At 39.8% G+C, this 19,295-nt stretch overlaps 1 protein-coding gene across 1 annotated transcript; it reads left to right on the top strand.

The window, feature by feature from the left end:
* Positions 1–336: 336 nt before the first annotated feature.
* On the top strand, positions 337–18,914 carry LOC309404957 (glycerol-3-phosphate acyltransferase 3-like; the record flags this gene model as incomplete). The annotated part of the gene is made up of 12 exons (XM_081999613.1): positions 337–492; positions 8,098–8,170; positions 9,777–10,047; positions 11,161–11,235; positions 11,931–12,020; positions 12,943–13,036; positions 13,323–13,438; positions 15,315–15,370; positions 15,720–15,805; positions 17,004–17,132; positions 18,269–18,348; positions 18,812–18,914. 12 exons carry the CDS (start codon positions 337–339, stop codon positions 18,912–18,914), a joined length of 1,329 nt encoding a protein of 442 aa, XP_081855739.1.
* Positions 18,915–19,295: the final 381 nt, after the last annotated feature.

Below are 19,295 nucleotides of genomic sequence, written 5' to 3'. Positions count from 1 at the left end.
GACAGGTTTCCTTATTGGCAGCATCTTATTACCTAACATATATTATTACTTACCATGTTTTTTCTTTCTTCCTTCTCCCCTGTATTAGATCTAGTGAGTAAATACTTACCAATTAAAAGGAAGTGGGTGGGGTTAGGGCTGGACAAGGGGTAGAAATTACGTTATCATTGAGAGCATCTGTGGTGTCAGGCTTCAGAGGGCAGCAGCCTTCCCCTAGAGATAGAGTTGACTTTTAGCATGTGTAATAATTTTTTTTGCTTTTGTCTCTTGAAGCTTGCTGGATTACCCACTACAGATAAGCATATATTCTCAGACAGATATTTTGAAGGAGCAATCATGGAAGAAAATAGAGAAGGCTATGGCCTTGCAGGGGGCAAGATTTTGTCTATCTGGATGATTTTGTTTTTGGTGTTAGTTTTATTGCCTTCAGTGTTTAGAGTATCACTGGGGATTTCTCATTTCTATGTGGAAACTATAATAAAAGTGTTAGAGGTAAGTTGAGAATTAGGTTTAAAAGTTATGTGGTTACTACAGGACATGTTGAATAAAAAGATGAAAATCTGTACATTTGATATAGATGCCGTAAGAGTCAGCAGAAAGAATTCTGTTAACTTGGATGTGCTGTTTGCAGCTTTAACTTACATGATAGTTCTTTTGAGTGGTGTCTTTAACAATATCTGGTTATGTGCTGGGTTATAATCTGGTACCGGTTTGAGGTTTTCTGGGGTTAAAGTATATGTTTATATACATGTATGTGGTATATTGCTTCTAGTTCAAGCTAGTTAGAATACTTTATGCTTAACTCGTGACAAGTCAAATATAAGTAAAAAGTTGTATTAGTTTATGGGAGTTGGTAAGTAACAAGAAAATATATTTTGGATGTATGTAGGTTCCAATGATTTAATTTGGATTACTTTAATTACACGGTATTAATGAGTACCGTTCTAGATAAGAATGCTGATTGTGTGTGTGTGCTTCTTCCACTTGTGCCTGCCGGATCCCCCAGATTTGTAAGTTCTGCTGTATGAGACTTGAGGAATACATGCAACCTTCTAAAAGTGTAATTTTTCTAGAGATGAAGAGGTTGTGGCTAAGATCCCGATTCTGCTGATATCAGTATAAGTTTTCTGGGTCTTTTAATAAGCCAGAGTTGCATTTAATTTTTTAAGTCTGACTTTTCATATCCATATCAGTAGCCAAAAGTAGGTGCTGTGAATTCATCATATTGAACAGTGAAACATTTCTGTTTTCCAGTAGATTAACTTTTTCTTTCTGGTATAAACCTGCTTTTCATCAATATACTTTCTTCTTGTGGCAGAAAACTTATTGTTACTATTACTATTATTAAGCTGTTAGAGCTATTTGGCAGTAGAACATGTCTGTAATAATGTAATGCAATTAATATCATGACCATCTTACCTTGCTGATTCTGTCTTATAATTCTTCTGTCTCTTTCTTAAGTACTGATTAAGAACTCTTGGGCAGGGACTGTCTTCAGTTGGATGAAAATCATTTATCATAGTAGACCTGACTGCAAACTTTAGGGGTTACTTCTTTTTTCAGATACTGATGTCAATGGGAAATGAATCCCTGCAGTGGCTGTATGTAACATTGGCTTTTATACTTTTTTTATCAGCCAGTGGTATGCCAATTAAATTCTTATTGGTACCTTGAGTAAGAGGGTTGTCGTACTTTTATGTGGAATTAATTTCATCAGGCTTTCTCATATCGAACACAAACCTGAGCAGCAGCTTTGCTGCTGCAGTTGGCAGGCATTAAAATAATTTCTGTATTTATTTTTTTTTCCTCTGTGCATTTCCCAACTTTAAAGGACATTTGACCCACTCAGTGGGCATTTAATATAGGAAGGCATTTCTCTTTGGAAAAGCCCGTTAAATGTTTTTCTTTCCACAGTTTTCGTAACAGGTTATGAGCACGATAATTTTGTGTTCACAATGTGGAGGATTAGTTTATCAAAAAAGAAGTAATGAAGTTAATTTTTATGTGATCAGATAGAGCCTTTTACATCTAGTTCCCTGCTGCTGCAGCAGCTAATAACAGGAAGAGCAAGCTCCATGTACTGCAGTTCAGGCTGGCTTGTTTTGTTCTTTAGTTGAAATTTGTTCCCTAACTTCCCTATCTGTCCTGTGGGCAAAAAAGGAGTTACCTCTGTTTTCATTTTATGATTATTTTCAGCTGTTTTTGAAGTATTGTTCAAAGGTTTCTTGTCATGCCAAAAGAGTAACTAAGAGCTATCTCATCAGGAAATGTGAGGGAGAGAGGATGGAGAGAATGTTAGGTTCCCTTTGCTTGTGCTGTGGCCCACTTGGCCCTTTGGAAGTAAGGGTAGGGCTGGGAAATGCTGGGTTAAAGCCTGTCCATGCAATTGCTGGGCCTCTTCTGGGAGTCCTGCAGCTTAGTCACCAGAATGTGGATGAAATTGTTGCTTGGGGTACAACTGATCCTTGGTTCCTGTTGCTAGCCTGAATGGTGAAATAGGATGCCTTACCGGATAGCTACACTGAAAATGCTGAGAGCTTAGGCATGTATTAGCACACTCCTGACTATACCGCAGGAATATCAGCGCTCTGGGAAGTACCAAACAACTGTTAATGTTTCACCAAAAATCCAACCTTAAGCACTATGACTGGATTCTCCATTGTGTTGCATCTGATTTGGAGTTAAATTAATTAGCAAATTAATAGAAAACTTCTCACCTGAGAGCACTTTATATTTACTTCTTACAGCTTTAAATGATTATGCAAATTGGGAGGCAGAGGGAAAACATGTTTTGTTTTCCCCCATGTTTTGTCAGTTTGAGGAAAAATGAGAGTAGACACTGAAGTCAAGGACTTTAAAGTCAAAAGATTTTTTTTTTTTTTCAAAGAAAGCATATCTGGAGCCTGTACTGCTGGGAGCTCTAGGTATTTTAGGATAAAGCCCAAGTTTGCAGATCTATCACTAAGCAATAAGTAATGGTGGCATATGATAATATAAGTAATTTTGATTTCCTGACTTCACAGAAGTGTTTTAGCAGTGTGAACAGTGACTGGAACAAATGGGTAAGATGCAATCTATGTATGGAAATAATTCATATTCTTTGCTGCTTTTCCATCAAGGAATCTAGATGTTTTTTAGTAACACATCAACCATTTAAAAAAAGCAAGATTCAAGGTTTGAAAATTTGGGGGGGTGGTGTGGTGATTATTTTTGTTTGTGGGTTTTTTTGGTTTGTTTGGTTTTTTGTTGTTTGGCATTGGGGTTTGTTTTGAGGACATATGGGTAGTATAGTAGTAAAAGATCTCAAAGACAGTAATTTCTGAATTCCATAACTGTTAGCCCATAATTACTATTATTACCATTCGTTTATCCTTAAAATATTTCTGGAAACAATAAAGATTAATTTGGTTCTTTTCCATATGCTTGTAAGCTTTTATTTGTGAAATACCGTGCTTTCTCTAAGCTTTGTATTTTCTTGTCTGTAATGGCGTTTGGTGGAAATGACTATACTAGGAAAGCTGTGCTAGGGATATTATTCCAGCTCTTTAGTGTTGCATCTGCAAAAGAAAATGCATTTGCTAGAATGAAATCTACACCATGCTCTTGCAGTCCTGTGGAGAGTCAAATAAATATGTTAAACAGCTGTAGCTCCATTTGCCAAGAATCTTCTGGAATTTTATGAGCTCTGAGCTTCTGTATAAAATTGGAGTATTGTGTTTCTTGAGAAATACTCATGTGTAGAAAAGACATCAACTAGCTAATAACCGTGGATATTCTTTGAATTGATAGCTCACTTGTGTATTGAGGCAGCTAATATGTTGTAAACTGCCGCTGGAGTATGGGCAGATGTTGCAGACACTTAAGCTAGGGGAAGAAGCTCACTGCTGTGCTTTCAAATACATGGTTATCCTAAGCTAGCCACTGCATCAAAAACCAAAGAAATGATACTTGTGCCTTTATCCCAAACAAATGTTTGGGACCCTTCTCAGCCTATTTCATCTGCCCTCACTAGAGCAGCCAGGAGATTTGTGAGTGTTTTTCACCGTCCAGTTGTGGACAGCTGCTGCTTGCACATGCTCTCAGACATGAAATGTAATATGCAGATCATTTGATTTGGGGCATGAAAGGGGAAATGAGGACAGAGAGAAAGGACTATTGGATGAAAAGATCTTAAGTGCTTGATCTTAGATGGTGATTGTAACTTGCACTAAAAACCTACTGACCTTCTCTTTGTCATTCTATTGGAAGACTTTACATGGAGTAATTCTCCCAAGGCCTTTGTCACACAGGAGAACAAATCCAAGAAAAGGATTGAAAAAAAGCCAGTGTAACGAGTGATTAGTGATTGTGACTAGTGATCCCATGCAGGGAAGTGATTGTGGCACTGGTGAAGCTGCACTTCGAATACCATGTTCAGTTTTGGGACCCTCCCTACAAGAAGGACATTGAGTTGCTGGAGCATGTCCAGAGAAGGGCAACAAGCTGGTGAGGGGTCTGGAGGACAAGTCTGATGAGGAGCTGCTGAGGGAACTGGGTTTGTTTAGTCTGGAGAATAGGAGGTTGAGGGGAGGCCTTATTGCTCTCTACAACTACCTGAAGGGAGGTTGTAGTGAGGTGGGTGTTGGTCTCTTCTCCCAAGTAACTAGTGATAGAACGAGAGGAAATGTCCTCAAGTTGCACCAGGGGAGGTTTCGATTGGATATTAGGAAAAATTTCTTTACTGAAAAAGTGGTCAAACATTGGAACAGGCTGCCCAGGGAGGTGGTGGAGTCACCATCTCTGGAGGCGTTCAAAAAACGTGTGGACGTGGCACTTCAGGACATGGTTTAGTGGGCAGCGTGGTGTTGGGATGACGGTTGGACTTGATGATCTTAGAGGTCTTTTCCAACCTTAATGATTATATGATTAGAAAAAGCTTTTGTGAGAACATGGGAGAAGTAGTAAAATATGGGAATGTAGAGGAAGAGGGTCAAAGATGAATTATTACACAGTATGGAAAAGTGGAGTACTGAACAACACACTGAGCTGTACTTAAAAGGAAAAAGGGAAGAGAAACCAGAAGCAATGAGATTTTTAAAAAAATGAGCATTCCATATTGTATAGCTTTTCATGTTATGTACTATGAAGAAAGTAATTAATACAATGAAGTATTAGGCACCCTTATTTTGTTCAGGTTGTAATTATAGGAATCCTCAAACAAATGGGCTGTTGGACTTAAGCTGCCAAGGGCTCACTGTTCAAGATGGGATCACCCACCGAATGTTTGGACTCCTTGTGTCCTCATCATTTCAGAAATGGGAGGGAGGAAAGCACAGCACCTGGTTTCTCGTTTGGTCAGCAAACTTAGGAATGAAGTTGCTCCATTTAATGCTTAAATTCTGTGTTAGTTGCAACATCTGTGTTTTTGTAAGGTATTTAAAACATCCTTTCATTACTGTTTTGCAACAAAGATCAGCATGACAGCTCTGTCTCAATAGTGTGCAAAACAAAGGTGATCACAAAGCCATATTTCATAGTTTAAAAACAAATTAAACATACAGATGCCACCGGATGCGGAACATAGAAGTTGCTCAGCTGGGTCAGTCCAGAGGTTGACCCAGACAGATAGCCTGGCTTTCACAGGCATCAACTCAAGTGCTTGATGAAAAGCTCAAGAGCTGGGTGATTGTATGGCCATGTTGCCAGGAGTACCCTCCCAGCTGCTTGTTGCTTCAGCCTCCCATGCTGATTCATGAGTTAGGAGAGTTTTGCGTTCCATGGTGATTTTCATCCATGTCTTTATGTAAGTGTTCCCATTTCAGTTGATCTCTGGCAATATGTCCTGGAAATTAACTCCACAACTCAACTGTGTTTTGTGAAAATACATTACCACCTTCTTGCTCATACACCCTGACCAATACTTTCATATGATGACTTCCAGTTCTCGTATAAGAAGAGAAAATGGATAACCGTGCCTTATGTACCTGCTCTGTGCCAGTCCAGACTTTGTAGATCTCTGTCATATGCTGCCTTAGCCAGCTCTTTTCCATGCTAACAAGCCCTGTCTAACCATTCACCTATTGAAAGCTCTTTCTCATTTGTTTTGTCCTCTGCCTTTGTAGCCTTGGCTGACTATTTAATTACAGGATGACAATTTTGTCCCACTGTTTCTCTGTGCTATGAGGCGCTAGGTAGGACTTCATACTTTACTAGTCAACTTCTAAATTTGTGTTTGGTTTTGACTTGTCTTGCTCATTACATTTGTTAACAAATTATTAGTTAACATTTTTGTGAGTCAGTTCAGTCAGTGATTATCACCCTTTTTCTAGCTGGGATTCAAAAACCAGCCTCCTTGAGGTATTCCAAATCCTTCAAGACAGTATGAGCAAGCTCATTTCTGGCAGCGCTTGCCAACTGGCAGGTGCCTGTTCACCTGTTCAGGAGGACCATGATGGGCAAGGGTGGTAGACAGAAAAGGAGAGAATAAAGCAAAGGGCTTTATTTGCCAAGCTAGGTGACTTTTCTTTTTTCTTCCCTCATAAAACTATCCTAAAGGATATTGGGGAAGGGATGAGGACCAGCAGTATGTTATAAAGACGTTAAATTTGCCACATGTCTGCCTTTACTATCTTTTGCAACGTTCTTGTTCCTGTGCCATATATGCTTTCATTTCTCGGTGTGTGGGCTGCTGTTTTTGAGATATCACCTGGCTCTGCACTTCTGAATGATTCTCCATGTATTGCAAAAGATTGAGACAGATGATGTACCAGTTTACCTTTCCTAGGAAATAACTGGAAAGTATAGACAAGGTGAAGGCCTGTGTTTGGTTTTTTTTCAGGGTGGTACAACAGTTGGTTTGCATGGAGCTTAAAATACCACATCACTGCCCATTCTGCTTTCTCTTTTTTCCTTTTCTTTTAAGATGGCTGGTTAAAAAAAGTTAACTAAGGGTAATTAAAATATCTTAATTATGCCATGATAAATTGTTCCTTTTTTGTTATTGACTTCAACTTCAATAGCTACAGAAGGAGCTAGTAGAGAGCACGCAAAACTTAAGGATGGCAAAAAGCTAGTCAATGCTGTTGGCACATGCAACACATTGTAATGTGGTGAAGACTATTTGAGATCAGGCTTTGTGGTGACTTAAATGGCTGCGCGTACCAGTAAGAGGGAAATAAACTCTTTAGCAAGAGTTTATTCTGAAGCAGAAGGATGTATCCTTACCTGTTGTAGGCGGGAAACCGTAATAGCAAGTAAGAACGTAAGCTGAGTGGGTCATTGATTCCTTAATAATGAGCAGAGCCTACACGCAAGCATCCTGTGTGCTTTGTTAGGGCAGATATCTTGACATAAATACAGGAAGATCTAATCCTCACAAGAGCTACTATTTATATGTCTATACATGTATGATGAAAACATTCAAAAACATGAAAACTTCAGAAGTTAGGCATATTTGTATGTTTGAGTTTGCTAATGGAGGAGTCTTATGCTGCTCTACACAGGGAGGAAGAAATTTGTTTAGCTCAAAAAGGTAAATACAGGGAAGTGTGAAAGCTCATTACCAAAACTGTTACTTCCAAAATACTTATGGATATGTAATGGTCCCTCCTCTGTCTTCTTTTAACAAAAGCTGTATGAATGTCCTAAAGATGAGGTCATCTCTTCCAGCATGTCTCTAATCTCAGTGATAGTATTTTGCATCATTCTGTTGCCTGAAGCTAACTGGGAAAGAGGGAGGTTTGAACTCATGGACTTCCTAGAGCCTCTTAGGTAGCTCAGTAATTTTTGGACGTTTGGGGGTGGTGGTGGTGGTGTTTGTTTTTTAAAAAAGCCAAACAAAACCAAAGCAACAAAAAGCCCCACGAAAAAAAACAACTGCCTGTGTCCTGAAAAGAAGTTTGAGCCAAACTATTTTTCCTGACAATGGCAAAAGGTAATATATGTAACAAATGAAACAGGAGGTATGCAGGACAGCCTTCAGGCTGAATTTGAAAAATGAAAATCTAAGACCTGGCTTCAATAAAAGAGGCTCACACAGTTCACCTAAGGTGATTACAAAATGCCTGGAAATGACAAAATGAAAACCATGAATGTCTACTTTTCTTGTTTTGGGAACAGTGGGCCACCCTGCAGATTGAAGAGGGAGTAAAAAAGCAGAAGGCGCTGGCACTTGAAAATTTAATCTCCACTGGTAAGATCTCTGAATGAAGGTGACACAGCACTATCTGTCTTGTAAAAAGGCAACTATTTTAATATCTTATCTAGAAAAGAGTAAACAGAAACATAAATTGTACCTGATGTTAAGTAAGAAAACTGGAATGGCCGAAATGGAGTGTTTGGGCAAATAACTGCTGAGGTTACAAACCTACAAAAAGAGAACTTAAGTATGTTACAAGCAAGATAATGTGTGAATGACTGAGTCTTCTGAATAAAAGGTGTTCGAGGCTAGTATGGGTAGAGAAAGACATTGCTCATAAGCATTTGGGAAGCTTTCCTTGTTTTCATGAGTATTTTGTACTTTCTGACTCCATCAGCTCACTCTCTACAAGATTAGGAGGAATGAGTATTCTTTGCCCTTGACATTGCTGTGTACAGATCCTCTCTTGCTTCTTGTAAGTCCTAGCATGTGAAAAGCCAGAGTCTCTCAAGCAAAGGAGCTATACCATCACACGGCTCACAGTTACTATTTGCACTCTTCTCTAGGCATGGGGATAAATTGTGAGAGTAGGTTTTTTTTTGTTCCTCTTCCAACTATTTTTCCTTTCTTCTTTGACTGAGGGGGACTGGGTTAAGTTCTCATAATAATCCTTTTACTTCTAGTGCTATTATTATTCACTTAGACTGTTTGGGTTGTCAGCTAATGAATTTCAGGTCTGATGATTTCCTGGACATTGAAGGTTTGACTGAAGTGCAGCTGGAGGAAAGTTTTGTGATTCTGATCAGGGCATAGTATGTTGATTAAGGTAAATTAAATGTACTTTGTATAATATATATTTAATGTTATCTAATACCTATTTCCCCCCCACCCCCCCAAAAAAAAAAAAAGGAAAGAAAAAAAGGGGGCAAGCAAAAAAGCCAAGTAATAGCTGGTATGAATTGATACAATTTTAGTCACTGTAAACAGCCAGATAAGAGTCTGGCCTCAGTGTGACCTCAGCAAACATCACTGAGACTTGCTCTGTGGCTGTCCTGTAAGGCATAATGTTACAGATCTGGAGCATGCATGTGTTGTCATTCTTCCTGCACAATCCTTCTGTGTTACACTATTTATATCTCGGGGGAAAATTCTAGACATTTGAAGTTTCTTGGTAGTGAAGTGACTCTGAAAGGAGAAGGAATGAGGGAAGAGAGAAGGCTCTGAGAAAAAATACCAGAGGAAGGTGTTTGTTACAGCTGGGAAAAAGTAAAACTAATCAATGGCAGCAAGAACAACTATACGTACGCTGCCTGAATTTGAGTCAAGGCACCAGGAGGGATCTGCAATCTTGGCAGTGTACTGTTGACGTTTCCAGGTGTGTGTACTTATGTTCTTTGGTAAATGACAATGAAGTAGGTGTTGTGCTCAAGGTTTTATTTGCTTTACTGATTTCTCTAATCCTATGCCATATAATACCCCTAAGTTATTGAAGTAGTAACTTGTGGAACTAAATGCCAGTATGTAAATGAGGCATAACAATGCAATTATGGTGCTTGGAGTAGGAGGAGAGCTATTTCTAAAAAACCTGCATATTGTACTCTGTTTGGAATCCATATTGTCTGTTCCACTGTGTGGAAGGTAGACTCATTTCCTCACGCAGGGATCATCCAGAGAGAGGAAACCTCCATGGAAGAGGAGATTGCTGGCCAGTGCCGAGGATGCTTCAACCTTGCTGATGTTATGTACTTCTCCAAGAAGGGATGTGAGGCAGTTGCAGAAGATGAAGTTACCCAACGGTTCTCCTCTGAGGAGCTGCTGTCCTGGAATCTCCTCAGCAGAACCAATGCCAACTTGCACCATGTCAGCTGGCAACTGAGCGTTGTGTGGGTCATTGGGATCGTAATTCGGTATTGTCTCCTGGTACCTTTTCGGTGAGCCAGATGTAATGTGTTGGGATTGGTTTTTCATATTACTTTTTTCAAAAGATGTGAAATAATATGCATTGACTAGTGCAGAAAGGAGAACCTGTCGTGACTTTATTTTCCAAGATGCTATCAAAACTCAACCCCAAAAGAAAAAAAAGATGCTAAAGATGTACATTTTTCATGTTCTGTATGTTTTATTAGTAATTAATCTGTTTTTTAAAAACAGCAAAACTTTATAGAAATGATCTGGAGATCTTTTTGTTATGTAGGGTAACAACTGTTTCAACTGAAAGTATCAGGCTCTACCTGTCTGAATAAAAGACAGGGAGACTGCATGCTGAACACCTGTGAGTTGAAGCAGAGCCAATGTTCTGGGAGCACAGGGCTGGATGGAAAAAAGATATTCCACTTGGAATGTATTAAATATTCATACTTTTAAGCAAAACCAGCCCTTCATCTTATTAACCAAAGAGTTACAAATATTCATGTGTTCTTTGATGGGAGGACAGTATATTCAAAACATAACTGCAGTGTGTAGAGGGATTTCATACCCATCAATCGCATAGCAGAGCACATATCTAAGTTTACACACAGGCATATGCAGCTTAAGAAGACAACGTTTATGTAGAAATGGATTCAGTATTGGTATTGCTCAGACATTAGTAACCAATGACATTTAACTTCCATGATTATATAGTAGCTTACTGCTTGGGGTTGAAATACATACTGACATTTCTGGATAGGTTTTTAAAAATGAAGTGATGGGACCCTTTTGGCACTGAGAAATCTCACCTGCATTAAAGAACACTAGCCATTACTCGCTGTCGTCTTTGAACACGATGGCTTCTTTACCATGTGACAGCTTCAGATCAAGGCATGGTGCTTTTTAGAAGATGGGCTCCAGGCAGCACTAGGTTTTTGTACGCAGTGCAGGATTGAGTGAAAACCTGCTTATATTATCCTGTTGACCGTAAGTGGTTTGTATTGCTAGTAGATGAGATGCTATTAATGGTGGAGGGAAGCATTGTGAAATAGATCAAAGTGTTAAATAAAATATTTTCTTGCTTGCTCTTCCAGTTTTGCTTTTTAGCATTTAATTAAAATTGTTTTACTTCGTAGTGTCTGCTTGGCTGTTTTCAGCATCCTCTTGCTGGTCTTGGCTACTACAGTAGTAGGACAGTTTCCAAATGGCAGGTAAGTGTTTGCTGAGGGCTCTTTCAATTTTTTTTTTTATTTCTTTAAGAATTTGAATTAGTGTGGTGGAATATAAATCTGCTTGAGTCTGCAGGATTAGTGTGAACTATTATGGGGTGATTTTTTTTTTCTCTACTGTAAACTCATAGGGCACTATAAGTGAGAGTATGGCAATGGCATTTGAAAGTGGACATGCAAGGTAAGACACACAGATACTGATGGAAGCCTCTCAGCGTGGAAAATAAAGAAAATAAAGAGTATGCTCTTCTTGAGTCAGAACAGGGCAAGTAAATCATCTGTCCTCAGCAATTCTATATTAATACTGTGAGAGTGTTATGGCCTATCAGTGCAAAAAAGCCTCAAATGTGATTCACTAGCTAAATGTTTTTAATTATTATTAATAAATGAGTCAATAGCAGCTGCTTCCAGAGAAAATCTGTAAAACAAACCCCTGACTATTATCTTCTCTGCTTTGAATCTGGTGGGTTTAGAATAGATTACAGTACAAGAATGGACAAAGAATATCTTTGATACCTGATAAGCTCCTCCTGTGTGGCATTGTTAGTACAATTGAATCTTCTTAGTATGGTCTTTGTAATAACAGCTATTGGGAATAATTTGGAGAGTTTACGTTATATTGTTTTATGAGTGACTGCATATGACTGGAAATATATCTATGGCTTCATTTCCTTTAGATTTAAATGCTGGTTGAGCAACCAGGTTCAGATGATATGTGCCACATTAGGTGTCCGATGTCTGGGTGGTCTTGTTCATTTCCACAACAGGTAAGTGGTGCCACCCTACTCTCATTGGTTTGGTATTGATTTCTTACAGAATTCAATGTCTCAAGTTTCAGAGTGGGATTCTTATTCCACTGCTGCATGGGTACTATGATGGTGCAATTTGATCCAAGGAGCTGTTTAGATTATATAGACTCTGTCAGGATGTTTGTGTGCCCTACTGTGTTTTCTTTTCTGTATGGGTAGGGTATGCAAAGGTGGAGTAGTACTGTGTTCTTGATTAAATATACACTTAGACGTTTTTTTCAGTGTTTGCCATGAATGTGTTACAATCACACGCAAGAACATTGCCATAAAATGTTTGACTGTTCTGTTGGCCAATTTGTTTGGTAACTAATCCTTCACAATCTCTCCTAAATAAGTTATGGATGGTATTTCAGAAAGTTTTTGTAATATCTTGCTTAGTGATGGAGTTTTATGTAATGGAGGCTTCTGAAATATTTTTTGTTTGTGCTTTAGAAAACAAGAAAAATCATGCTCTAGTGTCTTTGCTTTTAGAGTTTTAGTGTCCAAGTAGTTTTTGATATATACCTCTGTGAATGGTAATATATGCAGCTAAAATGCCTACTACAGTGAAGTCTTGTATTGTCAGCTAAAAGGAAACTGGTTTTGGTGAAATGCCAAAACTACTGAAATGTGAAGGGACTCTTGAAAGTATGAGGAAAGATAACTGATCTGCTGTGAGGTACTGCCACAAGTTTTAACATATTATAGTAATATTAGAATTTTTAAATTGTTTTTGTGTTCGTCTGCTTTCTATGGATCTGCATATGAGCTGTGTGCCTGAAATACTTTCATCAACTGGGAGTCTTAGTTGTGGATGTGTGTTCACTGGATGGGTCACCTGAGGGTGCCTGTAGTTTGGAGAATAAACATTAAGTAATTGCTTTTACGGTTGTCACTGCAGGGAAAACAGACCACAGGAAGGAGGCATCTGTGTAGCCAACCACACGTCTCCGTTAGATGTTCTAATCCTGGCCAGTGATGGATGCTATTCCTTGGTACGAACAAGGGAGTTGGTAAATATCGGTAATGTTGAGATGCCCATAAATGTAATGTTGGGTAACAGGATAAACATACTGGTAGAAAGAGTGGGATTTGATAGCATTCAAACTCAAGTTCAGGACTGCAAAATAATAGACACAGGCAGGTGTGTGTCTGCTTTTGACAAAGAGGATTGGTATAATTTGTGAACGAGCTTAGAAATTGATGCATCTGTATTCAGAATTTTATCATTTAAGTGTGTGTGTCTGTCTGCATAGTAACAAGTTTCTTTTGGGCTTGCAGGTTGGCCAGGAACATGGAGGGCTTCTGGGGCTTATTCAAAAATCTTGCATGCAAACCACTCAGCATGTTTTGTTTGAACGCTCAGAAATGAAAGACCGTCATCTGGTGAGGAAAAAGTAAGGTAGTGAGGTGTTTGCTTAATTGTCCCATCAGGTCTAGCAATTGTGAGGTCCAAGTGTGAGCTGAGACTGTTCTCACCCTGCATCTCTCTTTGGTGGGCAACTGTAGGTTGTCATCACTGTAGGGTTTGGAACTGCGCCATCAGTGAAGGTACAGAGTGTAGCAATCATCTACTGAACTTTTGATCATTTGCCCTGTAACCTCTGGGAATTTCCACGTTGCCACAATCGCCCTGCCTGCCCCAGGCAGGAGCCTGTTCATTGAGGGATGGAACATGATGGATTGCCTGTTCTCAGAGGGATGGAACACCTCTCCTGTGAAGGACTGAGAGATCTCTGGTTGTTCAGCCTGGAGAAGAGACTCCAGGGACACCTTATTGCAGCCTTCCAGTACTTAAAGGGGCCTTACAAGAAAGATGAGGACAGACTTTTTAGCAGGGCCTGTAGCAATAGGACAAGGGGTAATGGTTTTAAACTAAAAGAAGACAGATCCAGACTAGATATAAGGAAGAAATTTTTCACAGTGAGGGTGATGAAACCCTGGCACAGGTTACCCAGAGAGGTGGTAGATGCCCCATCACTGGAAACATTCAAGGTCAGGTTGGACAGGGTTCTGAGCAACCTGATCTAGTTGAAGATGTCTCTGCTCATGGCAGGGGGGTTGGACAAGGTGACCTTTAAAGGTCCCTTCCAACCCAAAGATTCTATGAGTTTTGAGGTCGATGATTTGGGATGTCATGACGGAACTCAGTACATCTGTTTCCCAGATCATGCCTTGCCCTGGTACATTTTTCATCAGCTCCGAGCATCACAGCTGGTTATATCTGCTGTGAGTATAGGATAAAGGGAGGCCTGAGTGTAGGATAAAGGGAGGCTGATTGTAGCACCAAAAAAACTGACCAAGCAAGCAAGCAAACAAAAAAGACCAAGGTACCACCTAGCTGCTAGAAGCTGGAAGAGCATTCTGCAGAAGTGTAGTAATATGTTTGCTTAATGCCTACACCTCTCTCCAGGCCTGTGGTATTGATTCCTGGCAGACACAGCATGTTGCACTTTAAGGATATGAACAGGATTGACTCAGTATGGTAGTTCTTATGTTCTCAGATGTTTACAGAGACTGTTCTTAGTCATCTGAAATCTTCGTGAAATAGGGTGCAACACAGCTAACATTGTGTCTGTAACAGTTTGTCATTAGAAAAATGGAGAAGGTCCCCCCATGCTGGATCATTCTCTCCTTTTTTTTGATAACTGATGTTTTGTTTCTGTTCTTTAATGCAGACTGGAGAGGAACTGCATGCTCTTGAGTCATAGGAAAGACAGAAAACAACAGATTTTTTTGTGTCCCTAATCTGCTTAGTGGTAATACATAGTGGTTTTTAAGTGATGCAGCAAATATAATAAAATAGTGGCCTATCTCTTAATTAGCTGTGGAGAATCACTTGATACATATAAAACTGAAGTTATGAACCTAGAAGGAATGAAAACTTGAAATATTGAAGAGACTTCAGTCAAAAGAAAAATTTGACTGTGTTCATAAGCTGGAACCTGTCAAAGATAAATGGGAGGTGATTTTTACACGTGTTGAGTACCACCGTTCTCTGGCTTCATGTTAATTGGGTTAAAATGGTGAAATAAAACTGTATACAGTTTTGTGGAAAACCTACTTTTGCAATTAGCAAGAGAGAACCTCCAAGATAAAGGCCTGAAACTGGCACGCACCCCAGCTGAGGCTACTGTTTGGCAAAGGGCAACTGGGCAAGGGCTTTTCTTCTCCTATGTGAGAGGTAACGGATATTTAGATTCTTGGCCAAATACAAATATGAGTCTTCTATGAAAATTAAGTATACACTGAAATGTTATTTTCTTTCCACAGAATTAGAGAACATATTGCAGATAAGGCCAAATTACCCATTTTAATTTTCCCGGAAGGTAGGAAACAACTATATTGATTTTATTGCTCTTCTCACTTCTTGCCACTGAGTGCAGTTTATTATACTCAGTCTTTACAAGTGAGATGTTTGGTTTTAGTCTGTAGAATTAATTAGCACTTGTGAGATATTAAAAGACAGATTCTAATATTTTATAGCAGTTTTATTACAGTCTGTTTGCTTTAGTTTATAGCATAATGGAAGAGAGAACAGGCTCTGGGATTACGTTTCAGAACTAAAGCTTACTTTCTCCTTTAGCAACTGAAGTCTTCTTAAGACAGTTTAGGATTCATTTGCTGATATTTTTCTTAGAGTGGATTAAACTTTTCATCTGTTTTAATTCTGGCCAGGTACCTGCATAAACAACACATCAGTAATGATGTTTAAGAAGGGAAGCTTTGAGGTAGGAGGGACCATCCATCCGGTAGCAATCAAGGTAATGCATCTGCAGTTTTCCAAACACGGATGGATTATTTACAGAAGCTTCTCATGTCAGAGAAGCTGTTGATATGTAAACTTTTTGAAAGGGGTTTGTTCGGTGTGAATAAGGTACTGAATAAGCTGTGAGAAAGCAGAATCTTTTCATGATGCGCAATGTCTTGCAGTTCAGTGCAGTATGGGAAATGTTTCACTGAATGTCTTTAGAACTGGCTGGGAGCAACCTGAAAAGCACAGTTGCAGTTGCTATGCTGTGTGTTCAGTTCTGCCTGCTCTTTCTGTCCTAGTGTTACTGAAAAGTCGGGGAAAGAACTCCCTAACGCCAATGTAGTGTTAAAGAGCAGGCATTCTTTATTCGGCACCAGGTGCATGCGGGATCCTTCTGCCTAACATGGACACCAGTTCGTGGGAGGCAGGCATTTTTATACATGTAATGATTCACATATTCATTGTATTTCCTGGACGAAGTAGTCTTATGTTGATTAGTTCCTAGCTGTCATTTACATAATTTCCCTCCCTTTTGCACATACTCCACACTGTCCTGGGGGGTCCCTCAGGTGGTCTCTGGTGGTTGTGGGCCCCAAAGGAATTGTTCTTTTTGTCTCTTCAGGCATGGCAACCTTGATTGCAGCAGTTAGCATGTCCCTCTCCTAAGCACATATTTACGTATCGACAATTTTAACTGTGACGCTAGGACTCGTGGCTCTTGTGTGCTCTGGGGATAAAGGCACTTCTTTTGGCACTTCCAAGGCTTTCCAAGTAGCTTTAGCCGAGCCACTCTAGCTCTAGATATGTCAGTTACTTTTTCTGGAACTATAATGTTGCCTAATCTTATGGAAATTGTTAAAACTGGTGTAAGTGTTTTCAACCTACTACCTTTGTAGTCAGCATATCTGTAGATGGCAAGTCTTTACATTTTGCGTAGATCTATCTGGTTATAGCTAAGATGTGTTTCAATGGGTCTGTCATTGTTTGGAGTCTTGTATTGCTTGTAAAGATTAACTGTTATAGACTTGTAATAAATGTTGAAATGTGGAGCTTTACTCTGAATTTACTCCTGGTCTTAGGAGGTGTGATTAGGTTTGTCCCTGATTTTACAAGTTGAGCTGTGACTTTGTGGCCAAAAAAGAGCAGCTTACGTGGTTTAAACTAAAGGAGCAGTTCATGCCCTTCTGCTTATGCTTCTTGTCTTCCAGTATGACCCCCGCTTTGGAGATGCGTTCTGGAACAGCACAAAGTATTCCATGATGACCTATGTTTTTAATGTGATGACCAGCTGGGCTATTGTCTGTAACGTGTGGTACCTGCCACCAATGGTCAAAGAGGTATTTAGGCTTTCGTACGTTTTGAAAATGCTCGTAAAACACTGTCTGGGAGGAAGTCTGCATTACTATGCACAGTGCGTTGGCATTATGTTTGCAAATCCTTATTGACAGCTTAATTGACAAAGGCCAGAAAGAAACACTGTAGTCTTAAATGCGTGCTCGCTTAATTTTATGTGGTTATCTTCAGGTAAAAAGTACTCTTGCAGAGATTCAGACACTTCTGCACCACACTTCCTATTGCTCCCAAACAGCTTCTTTACCTGGGTGCAGGTGCCTTGCTTTCCTCTGTTCCTAGAGACTAGAAGAGATGTTAAAATGTGTTTTTTATGCTGCAGGAGTCCTGCTGCTCAGCCAGGCACAGACTTCCCTTTTTTATTCCAGAAATGATGTACAGGTTCAGGCCTTCTCTTCACTCCATACTGGGGTGCTTCTGCTTTCTGTGTTGCCCCTCTACCTCCACCTGCACAGCTTCCCCCCACCACTTGTTTCTCAGCCCTACAGAATATCCAGCTAATCCTTTGCCCAGCAGCTTTACGCCAGAACTTGGGGCACAGCTTCTCAGTCCACTGCCCTGGACGCTGACCTGATGCTGACAAAGCGGTCAAGGCCTTTGCTCTGGCAAGGCCCCAGTTTGGTACTGCCTACCCTGATCCTTGCTCAGCCCCAGCCTTGGCAGGGAAGCTGCTGTAATGCATGCAGCTTCAGTCCTCTGCAGTTTGGGCAGACAGACTCCTGTGAGCTCACAATAATTCACTGATAATGCCCCAGGCCCCAACCCTGTTCAAAGCACCCCATCTCCTCCAAGGGGATCCTGTCAGTGTGTTCCCAGCTTCGGACTGATACTGAAGTATTGGGAGTAAATGTATCCCCTGCGTTGGCCAGACCTGTGACCTCACATGGTGTAGTCTGAGATTTGCCCTAGAAACCACAGAGCCTCCCACTTAGTTCTTTTCGGTACCAAATGGTGGCAAACCCGGTGGTGTTCCCCAGACCAGCTGGAGCTGCCCTGCAGCTCACATTTGGCTTGTGGGCTTGGCATAAACCCAAAGGCCTGCCGTCTGACAAAAAGTATCTCTTTAAGTGACACATGGGGAAAATCTTAAGTTGCAAAGCAAATAACTAATATATTTTTTCAGGAAGAAGAAGATGCTGTTCACTTTGCCAACAGAGTCAAGGCTGTCATTGCTGCTCGGGGAGGAATGTCTGTGCTTCCTTGGTAAGACACAACATCTGAGGTTGGGTTTAAAGCATATTTAGGTGTTCTGTATTTTGAAATGTTAGCTTGGAATTTTTTTAAACTTCTTCCAGATCTGCTTTGCTTGAGCTGTAGATCATCCTCCTTACTGACTCTAAGTCAGAAAATATTACTCTCTACCTTGAACTGTTCCACTAGAATAAATAGACTAATATAGCATAAAAAGAAAAACAGACCTGACAGGTGGATCTAGCCAGCAGATAGTATTTGGTGAAATTTTTGCCTGTTAAATGCTGGATTAAAGGAAAGGCATTGTTTGTGTTGTGTGGTAAGCCTTGGTAGTACACATCATTTAGAATTGTATTTCAAAAGACAACGTTTAGGCTGAAAACTGCTTTGACTACATAGTCTAAATACTGTGACTGGGTCTTTTTTGCCTTGACCCTGAATGAGCTCAATGCCGTTTCTTTTCTGTATCTTTCAGGGATGGGGGACTGAAAAGGAAAAAGGTCAAAGAGTCTTTCAAGGAAGAGCAACAGAAAAAGTATTGCCAGATAGTAATAGAAAATGCATCTGTCAGAAATTGAAATATTTGTTAAATGATATTTATTTTATCTCATTCTCCCCTTACTTATCTCCACTGGTAAATGGGCTATTTTTTATACTAAAACCGACATATTTTCCTTCTGTCTGTAAGGTTTTGCATATGACACAGCAGGGAAATGATAAAGAGATCGTATTTGTTAAACAAGGATATAAGTTTATAAATAGGAAGATTTACAATATACTAGTAAAATTCTCTCTGATGTTGAGGGAGAAGAATCTGCAATAAAATTACCTGGGTTCATTAAAACACCATTTTTAAAAATCTTTGAGTTGCCCTGAAGACTTAAATGGTAACTTCTTAATTTGTAATAAAACACCTCTGTACTTCTAGCCTCTATCAGTGACTTGGACTAGCAGTTTTC

Source organism: Phaethon aethereus (genome assembly GCF_964289735.1).
Source record: "Phaethon aethereus genome assembly, chromosome: 4".
Taxonomy (NCBI): Eukaryota; Metazoa; Chordata; class Aves; order Phaethontiformes; family Phaethontidae; genus Phaethon; species Phaethon aethereus.
Note: the sequence above shows the minus strand (reverse complement) of the source record. Positions and strands in the feature narration are given on the sequence as shown.